At 39.1% G+C, this 12,557-nt stretch overlaps 1 protein-coding gene across 1 annotated transcript in view; it reads right to left on the bottom strand.

Moving 5' to 3' along the window:
• The window catches only part of etfdh (electron transfer flavoprotein dehydrogenase), a 24,738-nt gene extending 12,181 nt beyond the window's left edge, over positions 1-12,557 (bottom strand). The window contains exons 1-8 of the mRNA XM_079670299.1: positions 12,356-12,557; positions 11,453-11,611; positions 10,106-10,335; positions 9,093-9,174; positions 8,601-8,719; positions 6,399-6,476; positions 5,666-5,812; positions 2,211-2,351 (exon numbers count right to left, since the gene is read on the bottom strand). Of these exons, the coding sequence (XP_079526425.1) occupies positions 2,211-2,351; positions 5,666-5,812; positions 6,399-6,476; positions 8,601-8,719; positions 9,093-9,174; positions 10,106-10,335; positions 11,453-11,611; positions 12,356-12,389 (990 nt within the window). The 5' untranslated portion in view covers positions 12,390-12,557. The remainder of the gene's footprint in view (positions 1-2,210; positions 2,352-5,665; positions 5,813-6,398; positions 6,477-8,600; positions 8,720-9,092; positions 9,175-10,105; positions 10,336-11,452; positions 11,612-12,355) is intronic.

Genomic DNA, 12,557 nt, shown 5'->3' with positions numbered 1-12,557 from the left:
AATGATCAAGACCATTGTCAGTGCATTTGTCTTAATGGAACTTTTGTATGCGTTTTATGGCCAGGGTGCACTTGAAACTAAACAAAGTGGGTTTTCAGCCAACAACGTAAAATGTGTGTTGTGGCTTTTAAAATATTAATAATTTAGTTTTTCTACTTAATGTCTTTACAGCTTAAATAAAAAAATCACAGTTAATATAAAAATCCAGAGAGGACTTAAAGAGCAACTTCCAGGTTAAAGACACCTGTGAATAAATGTGTAGGAAAATGATGAATACACTAGATTTTCAAAAAAATATACAGAAATATACACTACAGTGACATCTGGCGTCGTTTTTGTAAGAAATGTTCACTTCCGCATAAAAAAGCCTCGGCACGTGACCTCCCGCGTGTGACGTAACATGGGGGAAACAAGGGGGAGAGCGGCCGGTGTAACGTATTAATAAACATGGATCCCAATGCTAGTTTCGACACAGAAGAAGTTGAAGATGAATATTCGAATGCATATGACGGACCACAACCTTATAATTATGAGCCTGCTAGGCGTCCAAGAGACCAGGAGCAGCCAAGGATTAGAAGAAATAACGGCCATCGGAGAGAAATTGAGCTGTGGTGTGAGGAGAACCAGTGGAGAACTGGGCAGCTGTCTTGGTGAGTGACCGGCGTTAGCTACAGAATGTTAGCTAACGTCACATCACAACATTGTGAAGTTAGCTATCATATATCAGGCTATAACTAAAGTAGCATTGATAATATAGTAACGTTACTGGCAGGACTGTTGATACTGATCCATAACAGAAACTAATGCGCAAGTATCAGCCGTATCTCGCGTTACCTAATGCAACTCCACACTACGGTGCTGTGTACCGGAGGAGAGACGCGAGATACGGCTGATACTTGACGATCTGGCGGAGAAAGGTTGTGGAGCCTCCGTTGATATGCCGTTGTAAATGGCTTGATGGAAAGCAGGTGTGTAGTCGGGGAGGGTGCACAGCTGATTGCAGCAGGTGAGTGGAGGTTGAGCCAGGAGCCAGGAGTGACAGCCACCACGCACACACAAACAACACAGACAGGGGGAAACAAACAAACACAAAGGAGATGGCTGGAGCAGTACAGCCACCACAGCGTTACCTAATGCAACTCCACACTACGTCTTACGGTGCCGTGTACCGGAGGGGAGAGAGAGAGAGTAGTGAAGGGGGGGGAGAGAGAAGTAATACGGTTTCCTGATAAAGCTGTGGAGAGTATGTGCTGCAGGGAGGTGGATGCACAACGCACCCAGGAACGAACGCTAGCTCTGGTCCTTTTTACTGTGGACTCGATGTCCTGACAGGCTGGTATTTGTGCAACCTGCACAAACACAATACTGCACCATGATTACAAATGGTGAAATACAATGTAAAACTACCGAAAAATACCAGTTCACTAAAACACAACCGCTCAACTCAACGCAACTACTAACTATACCCGCGGTCAGAGAGCGGAGATGTTTCCCCTTTGTGATGTAATATGACGCGTTTGACGTATGACCTTAAAAAAAAGCCGTTTTTAAGAGCAGAGCTCAAAATTGCTCCTTTCCCTCTGAATTCCTGCCCTTATGTCTCGTAAAACATATCAAATCCTGCATTCACTTTTTTTAATTGTAATTTTCAAGCAAGTTTAAGCATAAATGTAGAAAAAATAACAACCTGCAAGATGCTCTTTAAACTGTCTTCATATACTGTAGCTACGAACATCACATTGCAAAACAAGGTCAACCACCTCTGTCACGTTGTGTCACGTTGTGAGGCGTTGTGATGCATAACAAAAGAAGATTGTCTTTCAGTGGCAAGAACTGGGAGAATGGTATGAATGTGAAATTGTTGCAGAGTTCAAAGGTTAGGAGAATCTTCAAAAAGCTTTGGCAGCCACCGTGTCCATGTGTGCAGATGCATAAGCAAGAAGATTTAAAGCTGTATTAACTGTAATTCTACAGAGCTCTATGTAAATATGATAATCTATGGTATATTTGCATCTGGACATCACAGTAAATTTCAAATAAGCAATCATGGATTTATTTATTGCCCCTCTGTAGGATACATAATATTCAGTGATAAGAGAATGCCACCCACGACTCGACTATTTATTCAGAACCGTGGGTTTCTTTTTTTATTTGCCTGCATGACATCCAGCTGTCACACATGTTTACATCACTGTCGGGAAGCCTCTCACCACAAAGCCCAGCGCCACCAGCGGCTCTCCTTCGTCCAGGTGATACAGGAAGGACCCTCCGTATGTGTTTCTGTTCAGGGGCCAACCCACAGAGTGCTCAACTCTGCCTGGCCTCCACTTCTTCTTGTCAATCGCCCACACCTACAGGAGCAGAGAGGTCAAACATCATCAACAAGCAGAGGATTCCTCAAAGACAAAGTCAGCTTTATTGTCAAGAATTCTACATGTTGTACATCCAGAAATCCTACAGTGTGACATATACAGTAAACATCAAACAACAACAAAAAAGGCCTAAATAACCGGGGTATACAGTTTAAAATGTTAATAATATGTTAAAGTGTTCAGCGGAGATGGCAGAAAAGTGACTGGTGCTGGATGAGGAAGGTTGGTTGTGTGTGTGTGTGTGTGTGTGTGTGTGTGTGTGTGTGTGTGTGTGTGTGTGTGTGTGTGTGTGTGTGTGCCTCTAACACAGGGGTGTCAAACTCAATTTCATCACGGGCCACATTCACATTATGGTTGCACTAAAAGGGCCAGTTGTAACTTTAAGAGATATAAAAATACATAAATAAATATTTAATATATATAAAATAATGTATTGTATTACATTATTTCCTCTGCATTGGATTATTATCGGATAGGGTAATAACTTTATAATTAACTCTGTCTGAAAGCAGAAGTCGAGGGCAAATAATTGCAAGTCTCTTCAGAGAGAATGTCACAAAATGATTTTAAAATAAAAGCAAAATCAAAATGACATTTTGAAAACAAAAGTAACATTTTGAAAAAAAAGTCAATTCTGAGAAAAGGGCATATTCTGAGAAAAAAGGCATATTTAGAAGAAACAAAGTCTAATTTGTGATGCATTGTGGGACATGTATTTTGTGGGCAACGTGCTTCTGTAAATCGCCATGTAACCGTGTAACAAACATATTATATTCTTTGCAAGCTCTTGTGGGGCCACATAAAATGAAGTCGCGGGCCGGATTTGGCCCCCGGGCCTTGAGTTTGACACCCCTGCTCTAACACTATCAAGTCTAAATGTTCCAACTGACACAGACTATCTTCGTCTTTACTGTAAAAGAGTGAAAGTGCCTTTTTACTACTTCAGGGTATATGCAGGAACCCTGAAGTCAGATGTAATACCTTTGAAGACCCTTTCCATACTTGTTAAGACCTCATCGCCACTTTGAGTTTTAACCGGTTACCTTGGCGACACACTTTACCTCACATTCACTATATACAGTATTGATTGTCCTTCCTCCTTATCTTCCAACCATTTGGAAGCAGACTTGCCTTTCCCCATAACGATGTTGTTTAACAACCAGCGTAAACTGAGCTTTGAGCTATCAAGCAGTGAGCGTGCGATGTCCTGTTCAGATGACGTCAAATCCAACGGGATGCCATAAATAAACTACACAGAATCACACTACACACCTACGCAAAGATTACATTCAGGCAGACTGTAGAATACAACCTCTTTGGACAATTGATATACTTATTGAAAACAAGCTACAAAATGTAATACCTTGGAAAATACTGTTTAATACTTTTTAATAGCCTTAATTTTGGCTAAATTGATTGATCAACTTTTAATACTTTTTAAGACCCCGCGGACATCCTGTACTTGCATTTATGTTTTCTTGTGCAAGAAAGTATGACTTCACTTCAGATTGTGTACACATCATTGAATCTCCCGAGTATATATTATTATTGTGATGGAAAACAAGCGATGGAAAGCATTGACTGGGAAGGGGGATGCTGCTGATATTTGACAAACTGAAGGATTATTTTTGACATATTCGGCCGGAGAATTGACAATGACAATGCGAACAGTACACAGAGAAGTGTTCATGCTTTCTGCCGCTATCGGTTCTGCTGAAGTCTCTCCAGGTCTGCATACTTAAAGGATTCAAAACATGTCCGCAGTAAAAACAGAGGAGCCATCTGAACATTAGGATGGATGTCAACTCTGTTATTATCTGCTTGGTGTGACCTATTGTGAAGCTGACAATTGAGCGGCCCCACCAAGCAAGGAGGCAGAACGTCCAAAAATACAACCCGGTGTGGGAATTTACGAACTCATACACATATGATATGACACAGCATCAATCTGCTGCTCCCGTGCGCACAGCCACCACACTACCAGCTTCCCAACAGACAGGGAAACAGAGCCTAAATACACACCCACTAATCAACAATTAGACACAGGTGGGGGGGGGGAGGAGACAACACAGGGCACACAATCAACCGTAACAGACATGGGGAAAGGGGAACACTTTAACATAAAACCAACCAAACAAAGACAGACAAACACACTACACACATTTCACCACCAACAAAACTACACAACTCGTAACGGAGGCCGAGATCCATGGCCCCAAAGATCACCTCTGTTACACCTATACCTACTTAAATGATTCATAATATGAATAAGACATTCTTATATCAAAATATGTACAAAGTCTCATGTTTCAATAATATGTTGAATATATATATATATATTAGGGCTGTCAAACGATTAACATTTTTAATCAGATTAATCACAGCTTAAAAATGTATTAATCATGATTAATCACCATTCGAACTATGTCCAAAATATGCCATTTCTTTATGTATATTGTTGTGGGAATGGAAAGATAAATGAAAGAAGGCACATATATACATTTAACATACAGTATGTATGTATGTTTATCATAACATTGTTCTGTGTGTCAAAATGAAAGACAGCCCACACACCTATCAATCATCAAACCGTGGGGTCTTAATTCTTAATAACACGTAATGTTGTATCGATGTATATAGAGATGTACTACAGCAAAAGTATTCTCCGTCGGGACTTCCTGCAACAACACCACGCCGTTATCTTGATTCTGATTGGCCAGAAGACATTATCAAAGATGTTCTATTGAGAAGACGATCACTACGGGACAAAGGTTTTCAAAACCGTTTCTAGTCTTCGGTATTTCCAGACAAGTGGCTACTGAAATCAATCTTACTAACTGCTGTCTGTGCAATTTACTCGGCGCGAGTTGGCAGACTTTATTTTGCTTACTTTAACATCATTTTTCATGGTGGGGCTAAGGTGGGGCTAAGCCATTTCTTGGTATGGCTGTAGCCTATCCCAGCGCTGCCACTGGTGGGATGTATGGGGCGGGCCATTCTGCACATGCGTTAAATGCGTTAAATATTTTAACGCAATTAATTCAAAAAAAAATAATTACCGCCGTTAACGCGACCATTTTGACAGCATTAATCAAAAAGATGTACAAAGTCTCATGTTTCAATAATATGAATATATAGGAAGTTACTAAAAAATGGCCGAACACAAATGACCACTTTTATCTGGTCAGGATCTACTTTAGTAATTAGGAATGATTAGTAAGACTGGACTAGGGGAAACTAAATTCAGGCCACAAACAGAGTAGCTTTATGCGGGCGGTATCTATGTTATTTACCTCTTTCAGTCCGATGGCGTAGGTCTGGGGTTCACAGTTCTCACGCAGGTTGAATTGCTTGTAAAGCTGTTTGGCCAAGTGGCCGTGGCAGCCCTCTCCAAACAACGTGACTTTAGCATGGAGCTCCATTCCTCTCTCAAATATATCCTGGAGCAAAGCAGTAGTAGAAATAGATTGGTTAGTGCGGTACAAATCTATTCACCGCTTTTTATGTAGAGCAAAATAACAGTTTGTATAATAGGACAGAATAAAACAAACATCAGCTGAACAAAAGCAAACCTTATTAGAACCGAAGGAGAAGGAACTACTTTCCCCAAGTTCAATAAGAACGAAATTATGGACTAAAATTGATGTAAGCATAATAATTACAACCTGATTAAAATGACATGCTGTGTAGTGACCTACAGTGAACAATTGACTTTTTCAAAGGAATGGTGCCTCTTTTAAAAAGGAACAATTTATTTCCTTTGAAGCAACATACACACGGCTAAATCTACACTGGATAAAAGGCTAATTCTTTATGCTTCATATATCAAAACAAGTATGTGTGTTGTTGTTGTTGTTGTTGTTGTGCTTTAAATCCTTTCAAAGAGCAGGATGTATCCAAGCGTAATGTCTTTCAATTGTAAAGAATGGCCTCTCTAAATTAAGTTTTCATTTGACAATTAAGTGGCAACAAAAGGGGATTAGAACCTTAAAAAGTTTACCAATTTAAAAGTTTTACGGCACTAACCTTCGGAGAGCCGTCCTTGGCGATGCCCACATCATTGGTGGCGATTCCTTTTACACTTCCATCCTCGTGAAACAAAACCTTGACAAAAAGTGAATACAGATGGAAGATTAACACTTAAATCATGTTAAATAATAAAATGACTGAACGAGCACAAACAGGGGTACTGAAGACTGGGTTGTGTACACTTGAGAAACAATATAAGGGATGTAACGATACCAAAAACTCACGGTACGATAATATCGTGATAAAAAGTCCACGGTACGATATTTATCGCGATATTGAAAAATAAAAAGGAAAAAAAATGTGATTTTTTTTTTTTTTTTTACTTGAATTTGTTTTTCTTTATTAAATAATTAATCTGATTTGTACAGCATTTTAGTTAGTTAGTAGTATTTTAAAGTGTCAACAATATAATAATCAGACCCTGCAAAGAATAAATCAAGTTTCACTTTAGTTTTTCAAGTAACTCAACTCTTACTCACTAACTCACTCACTCAGCATCATCAAGGTTATCTTTTAGGAATATGAGCATGTCCACATTTCCAGGTAGAAGCTGGGATGTTTGGGCGTTTACAATACCCCCTGCTGTGGAAAAAACTGATGTTGCTGGGACAGAGAGATATGCTTTGGCCATGGGTGACAGCAGTGGGTCAAACTGTGCATTGTCTCTCCACCACTTCAAAAACAATACAGTTGTTGCCAAGAAGGTGAGGCTTATTGACAGGGCGAGATATAAATATACTGTTGGTACTTGTCAATGTCTCTAGGTATGTACATGTAGCCCTGTAAATACCATGTCCTTTTGTGTTATCTGTTGTTTCATGTTCATGTTGTAACCTACTTGCTGCCATGTTGGACAGGTCTCCCTTGAAAAAGAAATTGATGATCTCAAGGACCATATGGTTAAATAAAGGTTTAAAAAATATATATATATCACGACGGTATTGAGACATTTATTTACCGCGATATCACGATATTCGATATATCGTTACATCCCTAAACAATATACATGTCCACTGTAATAAAGGAAACCTAGAATCAGCAAATCAAAAATCAGCTGTAAAAAAAGTGTATATGTAAACCTGAAACCACCTGGCTTTTTGTCTACCACAGAACAAATATGAAAGGTCCCTGTGGAGTTTGATCTTTATTATAGCACCTGCTACATTCAGGCCATTTGCTTCAACAGTAAAAATGTTCTCCCCAGGTTTGGTTATATATGTGTATTTCTAATCTAGTTTGAATCAGTTTTTAATATTTATAATATATGCAATAGACTCATAGTAGGTTCACAGTACGCTAACATCATTAATGTAAACATATTTGAAGTCTAAGCATTTTTTATAATGCCCGTGAGCCAGAACATTATTTTAATCAGCTTTGCACTAGCTTTGAGAATATTGCGAATTAATCCGTTTATTTTACACCCTCTGTCCTTAGACCCTCACATCAAGCCTCTGGGAGAGAGACAGAGGAAGGATCCCTCTCCCAAGACTGACAGACGTGCAATAGTTGTCGTGTGAGTACATCCAAAAGACAATACATGTATAACACAGACAGTCCAAATTCAATGTGCAAAATGTCTCTATATATAAGAAGAAGATGTGTCCAGGTGGATGTCAACAATACTCCAATAGGCCAGTGGCGAGATAGTGTTTCATTGACACTACCATAGTCAACAAACAGTATATTTTGAGAAAGGCAGTATGAATGAAGGAAGTCTTAAAATAGGTAATTCAATTGAAAAGAAAAAAGTGGTTTGAAAGGTCAAAGATGGGTCCGGGTAACAGTAAAACAGGGGGAAATGAGTTGTCTGCGGATGCAAAATGATTGGAAGAGAAGGATGAAAGGAACATCAAAGGGTTAGAAAACTGTCAAAAGAACTACAATTTCACGGGAAGACTAGGGGTTGAGGAATGAGAACATTTAGTTAGGGGTGTTGTCAAATATCTGGAACAAACTACCAGAAACCTGCAGGTCCGCTGCAACTCGGACTACTTCTAAATCCAGGCTGAAGACTTTCTCTTTGCCGCTACTTACTACTAATGTGTGTTATGCTCTTTCATTTGTGTAAAGCACTTTGAATCGCCTTGTGTTGAAAAGTGCTACATAAATAAACTTGCCTTGAATAAAATAGAAATGGATATTTGTATCACATGCAAATTGCTTGACAGTACATCACAGAAACTCCTAATGTCTCACCTCAGAAGCAGCGTATCCAGGGTAGATCTCCACTCCCAGCTCCTCCGCCTGCTCCCCCAGCCAGCGCACAAAGTTCCCCAGCCTCACAATGTAGTTCCCATGATTCACCATGGGAAGACCTACATGGGTGTTACACACATCTCAGTCAACAACCCCGAAGAATTCAACGGGGAAATATTTCTACCTTTCTGTCAACATACAAGTTTGAAATGCGCCAACCCCCTTTGATTATATTCAGCCCAATGTTGCATCATCGTCTTGTATTTATTCAGGAATACATCTGCTCACTACACAAACTGAAACCAATGAATAAATCTCTCTTTTCTCCCGGTGGTAAATAATAGATACATTTACAAATGTCGTTGTGATTTCTTGTATCAATAACACACACAGCCTCTGAGGGGCAGAACCTGTTGCCGTCTTGTAAGTTCAGTGACAAGGCTTACAGAGTGAAAGATGTTTTATTCAAATAAAATACAATTGGCTTTTTACCTGGCAAAATGGGGATAGGGATTGTGTGTTTCTCCGTTAAAAGGCTGAACACATCTTCCGTCACTGGAGTGTTCAGCGGTGCCTGAGGTGAGAGCACAATGTGTTGTTGAGATTTTGACTTCATTGGATTTATTGGCAGCCTAGACAGAGAACCTGGAATTGTTTTCACCTTGTAAGTTTGTGTGTGGGACGTTATAGCAGGAGTTTATGTGTATGTGCATATGGTCAGATGTTGTCATTGTTATAGTGTTGAACTCACACAAGTCTAAATATGTGGAGTTGAGTTAAAAGACTACCGGGTTTTTCTCATCCATTTTACCGACTCAGCTGAGAGCCTCATAGTGTTTGAGCCCTGCCTAAGCGGTATGAATGTAAAACAAAGTGGAGAGCGTCTGGAAATCTCAGTGATTTAAGAACTGCTAATTAGTGCAAACGACTCATCTGTCAATCCCATGCCTGACGAAATGATGTATTATCCTGATCCTCAGCAATCTCCTTTTTTAAAATAACTTCTGAAGTGTTTTTATTTTTTATTTGAAAAATGAATATATTTGATGAAACATATTTAAAACAAAATTTAACATTTTGGGGTATATACTAAAATAATAATTGAAGTTAAGAACGTTTCGTCCTTAAAATGTTCAATAGTGTTGAAATACCCCTCAGCACCAATCGTCATATGTACTTGTGAATGTGATTAACGTCAAGTAGCGATTGAATTGAAAATAGGGATATTGAATATAAAACGTGGCGTATTGAAATAACATTTAAGCAGTTTATTTAACTTATTATAGTATAATGGTGTTGGGGATAATGCATTACTGAATTGTATTCAATTGACATTTAAATAATAGTCTTACCACCTGTATTGCTACATGTACAGTATGTGTAGCTATGTTACATATAGCATTGCAGACAAAGAGCGACATTATATATATATGACAATAAGAACAACAAATGTAAGCATATGATGTAAACATAACACAACGGTTTTCTTTTTATTCGACACTCACCCCTCGCTCCTTCCAATCAGGAATGAGTTCGGTGAGGGCGGAGGGCTCCAGACAGGCTCCTGAGAGGGTGTGTGCCCCGATCTGAGAGGCTTTCTCCACGAGGCACACTCGCAGCTCCTTCTCTTGCTCGTTGGCTAGCTGCTTCAGACGAATGGCTGCAGAAAGACCGGCTGGACCCCCGCCTACTATCACCACATCGGCCTCGTCTGCAAACCTCTCCATTTCGATACCTGGGACCATAAGAAAGACATATTAAGAATAACGATGATAAAGCTTTATTTATACAACACATGCAGCTCAAAGTGCTTTACAAAATGACACATCACAAGTTCAAAACAAACAACAAGAACTTCCCCTCAGATTATTTGTTAAGAACTTGAAAAGGTAGATGCAGCTAAATATAACATTTTATCAGGTTAATAGACACAAGGAGGTAACATGTATGATAATACAAATACAATAAAATAAATAATGGTTTCTTTCCGACTTAATTAAGAATCAAGAGAAGGCAGTGCATTTTGATTCAGATATTTTAAAAGGTTAACTGCAGCACAGTGTCGAACAACTGGAAAAGCCTTTCACCAAAACAAAGAGTAAAAAGTATAAATGCAGGTGATTCACCTTTAATGGCTTTCAAAACAAAGATAAGAGGTTATTGAGGTCATTCACATTGATGCGTCACAATGCGATACGTGACATATGTCGAATATTGTGAGTACAATATGACTTGTTATAAATAAACAGATACTGAAGTGTACTGTTGAGTAGTTCTGCCATTCTGCTGCCTTCTAAAACAATACTGCTTAAAAGTTTAGGAAATGATTGCCAACAGTGCAGTTTCTTATCTAGTAATAATGCTTGCTTTCAACTGACATGATAAGAAGATTCCAGAGTGTAAGATTAGAGTCTTTTGCAATGCGTTTATCATGCAAATTGAAAGTAGTTGGATCAGTCAAATCACTGCAAATCCACACCAATATGTTTCACTAAATATTACTATAGGCAACAATTACAAGTGTTATAGGAAACTGTCAAAGTGTAATGCAGGTTGAACTTCTTGTTGTCATCCATGTCTAACTGGATTAATTCAGTATATTGCAGGAATATCACCGTAATCTTATTTTATGTAGAGTAAAGGTGAACACACATCATTTATACTCCTGTAGTTATATGAACACCCGTTACATATATCTTGAGTTAAAACTAAATCACAAATATATCTCTTGACATGTACCTACAGTTTGCATAGAGATGGTCATTGGTAGACTGTGTTGCTTAAGACAGACACAACACAGCTTAAGCGACAAGAAGATCAACCCTCTTTCTTTGGATAGTGCAGCTGCCTACCTTCCCATCTTGGATCCTTGTCCCGAGAATGGATAGTGTAGTGTGTGGTGATAGGGGGTGTTGTCACTGAAGAGCAAGTCCGTCTGTTTATGGTTGTGTACTGCTGAGGGGAAGCATGCTCTAGTTGGACAGTCTTCAATGCCCTGATACACCTGTGAGCTGCAAGAGAGAGAAAAAAGAGCTTCAGGTCAAGACCAGCTGAAACTAGTAGTGCATGTTGTTTGTATACTATCTAGTGGACTAACTGGTTGAGTTCAACCTGATCTGGTTCCTAAGTGATAAAACACAAATGCAATATATTGGATACCTAAAGCTTTAGGTAGTAAGGGTGATTTTTAAACCATAAAACCTGTAGAGACATAGGAAAAATCATACTGGTAGCTAATGTAGATAAAATGACAACCAACTTTTACGCTAAGGTTGCAACAGGAGCACCATGATAGCAAGTAGTTTAGTCAGTAAACTAAGCTAAGCTAATTTCTAAGTGTAATGCTGCACATAAACATCTGCCCTATGCCGAAACACACTTTCCATAACTTTCAAAACAGTAACAAATGACTAACAATACCATTTGGTTTCTGAAAAAGGGTAAATGGTCTCCATAACCAAGGACAAGGACACTGTTCAAGTGACCTAAATATTGATTCAACTTTCACCTATATTTTAGCTTGATGCTAACATTAGAATGCTGGACTGTTGCTGTTCAATGTTAACGCTAGCATGGAAAGAAAACAAAACAAACGAGTGCACAAATGAACAAAGCACCTCATAAAACAGGCAGTAGTATGTATATCAATCATTTGTAGCATATTGAAAGAGTGTCGGTGAAAAGTTTCTAGCTTTGCTTAAGTCCAGTACAGCAGGCTCGCACTGTGTTAGCTAACTATCCATTAGATTACGTACCTTTAGCAGCTGAATATCTGCTAGCTGGAAACATGATGTGACAGCTAATGTACGCTGACCAGACACCAGCAGTGTTTCCTTTCTTTCTTTAAACCAGTAGAGGTGAAATGTCCTCTCTGTCAGTGAACAGTTTGTGTAACACTCCCGTTAGGCAAACAAATGTGAGCCTTATAAAACACGTCTCATAACACGGACGTTTGAG

The sequence above is a fragment of the Notothenia rossii genome (assembly GCF_949606895.1).
Source record: "Notothenia rossii genome assembly, chromosome: 3".
NCBI lineage: Eukaryota > Metazoa > Chordata > Actinopteri > Perciformes > Nototheniidae > Notothenia > Notothenia rossii.
Note: the sequence above shows the minus strand (reverse complement) of the source record. Positions and strands in the feature narration are given on the sequence as shown.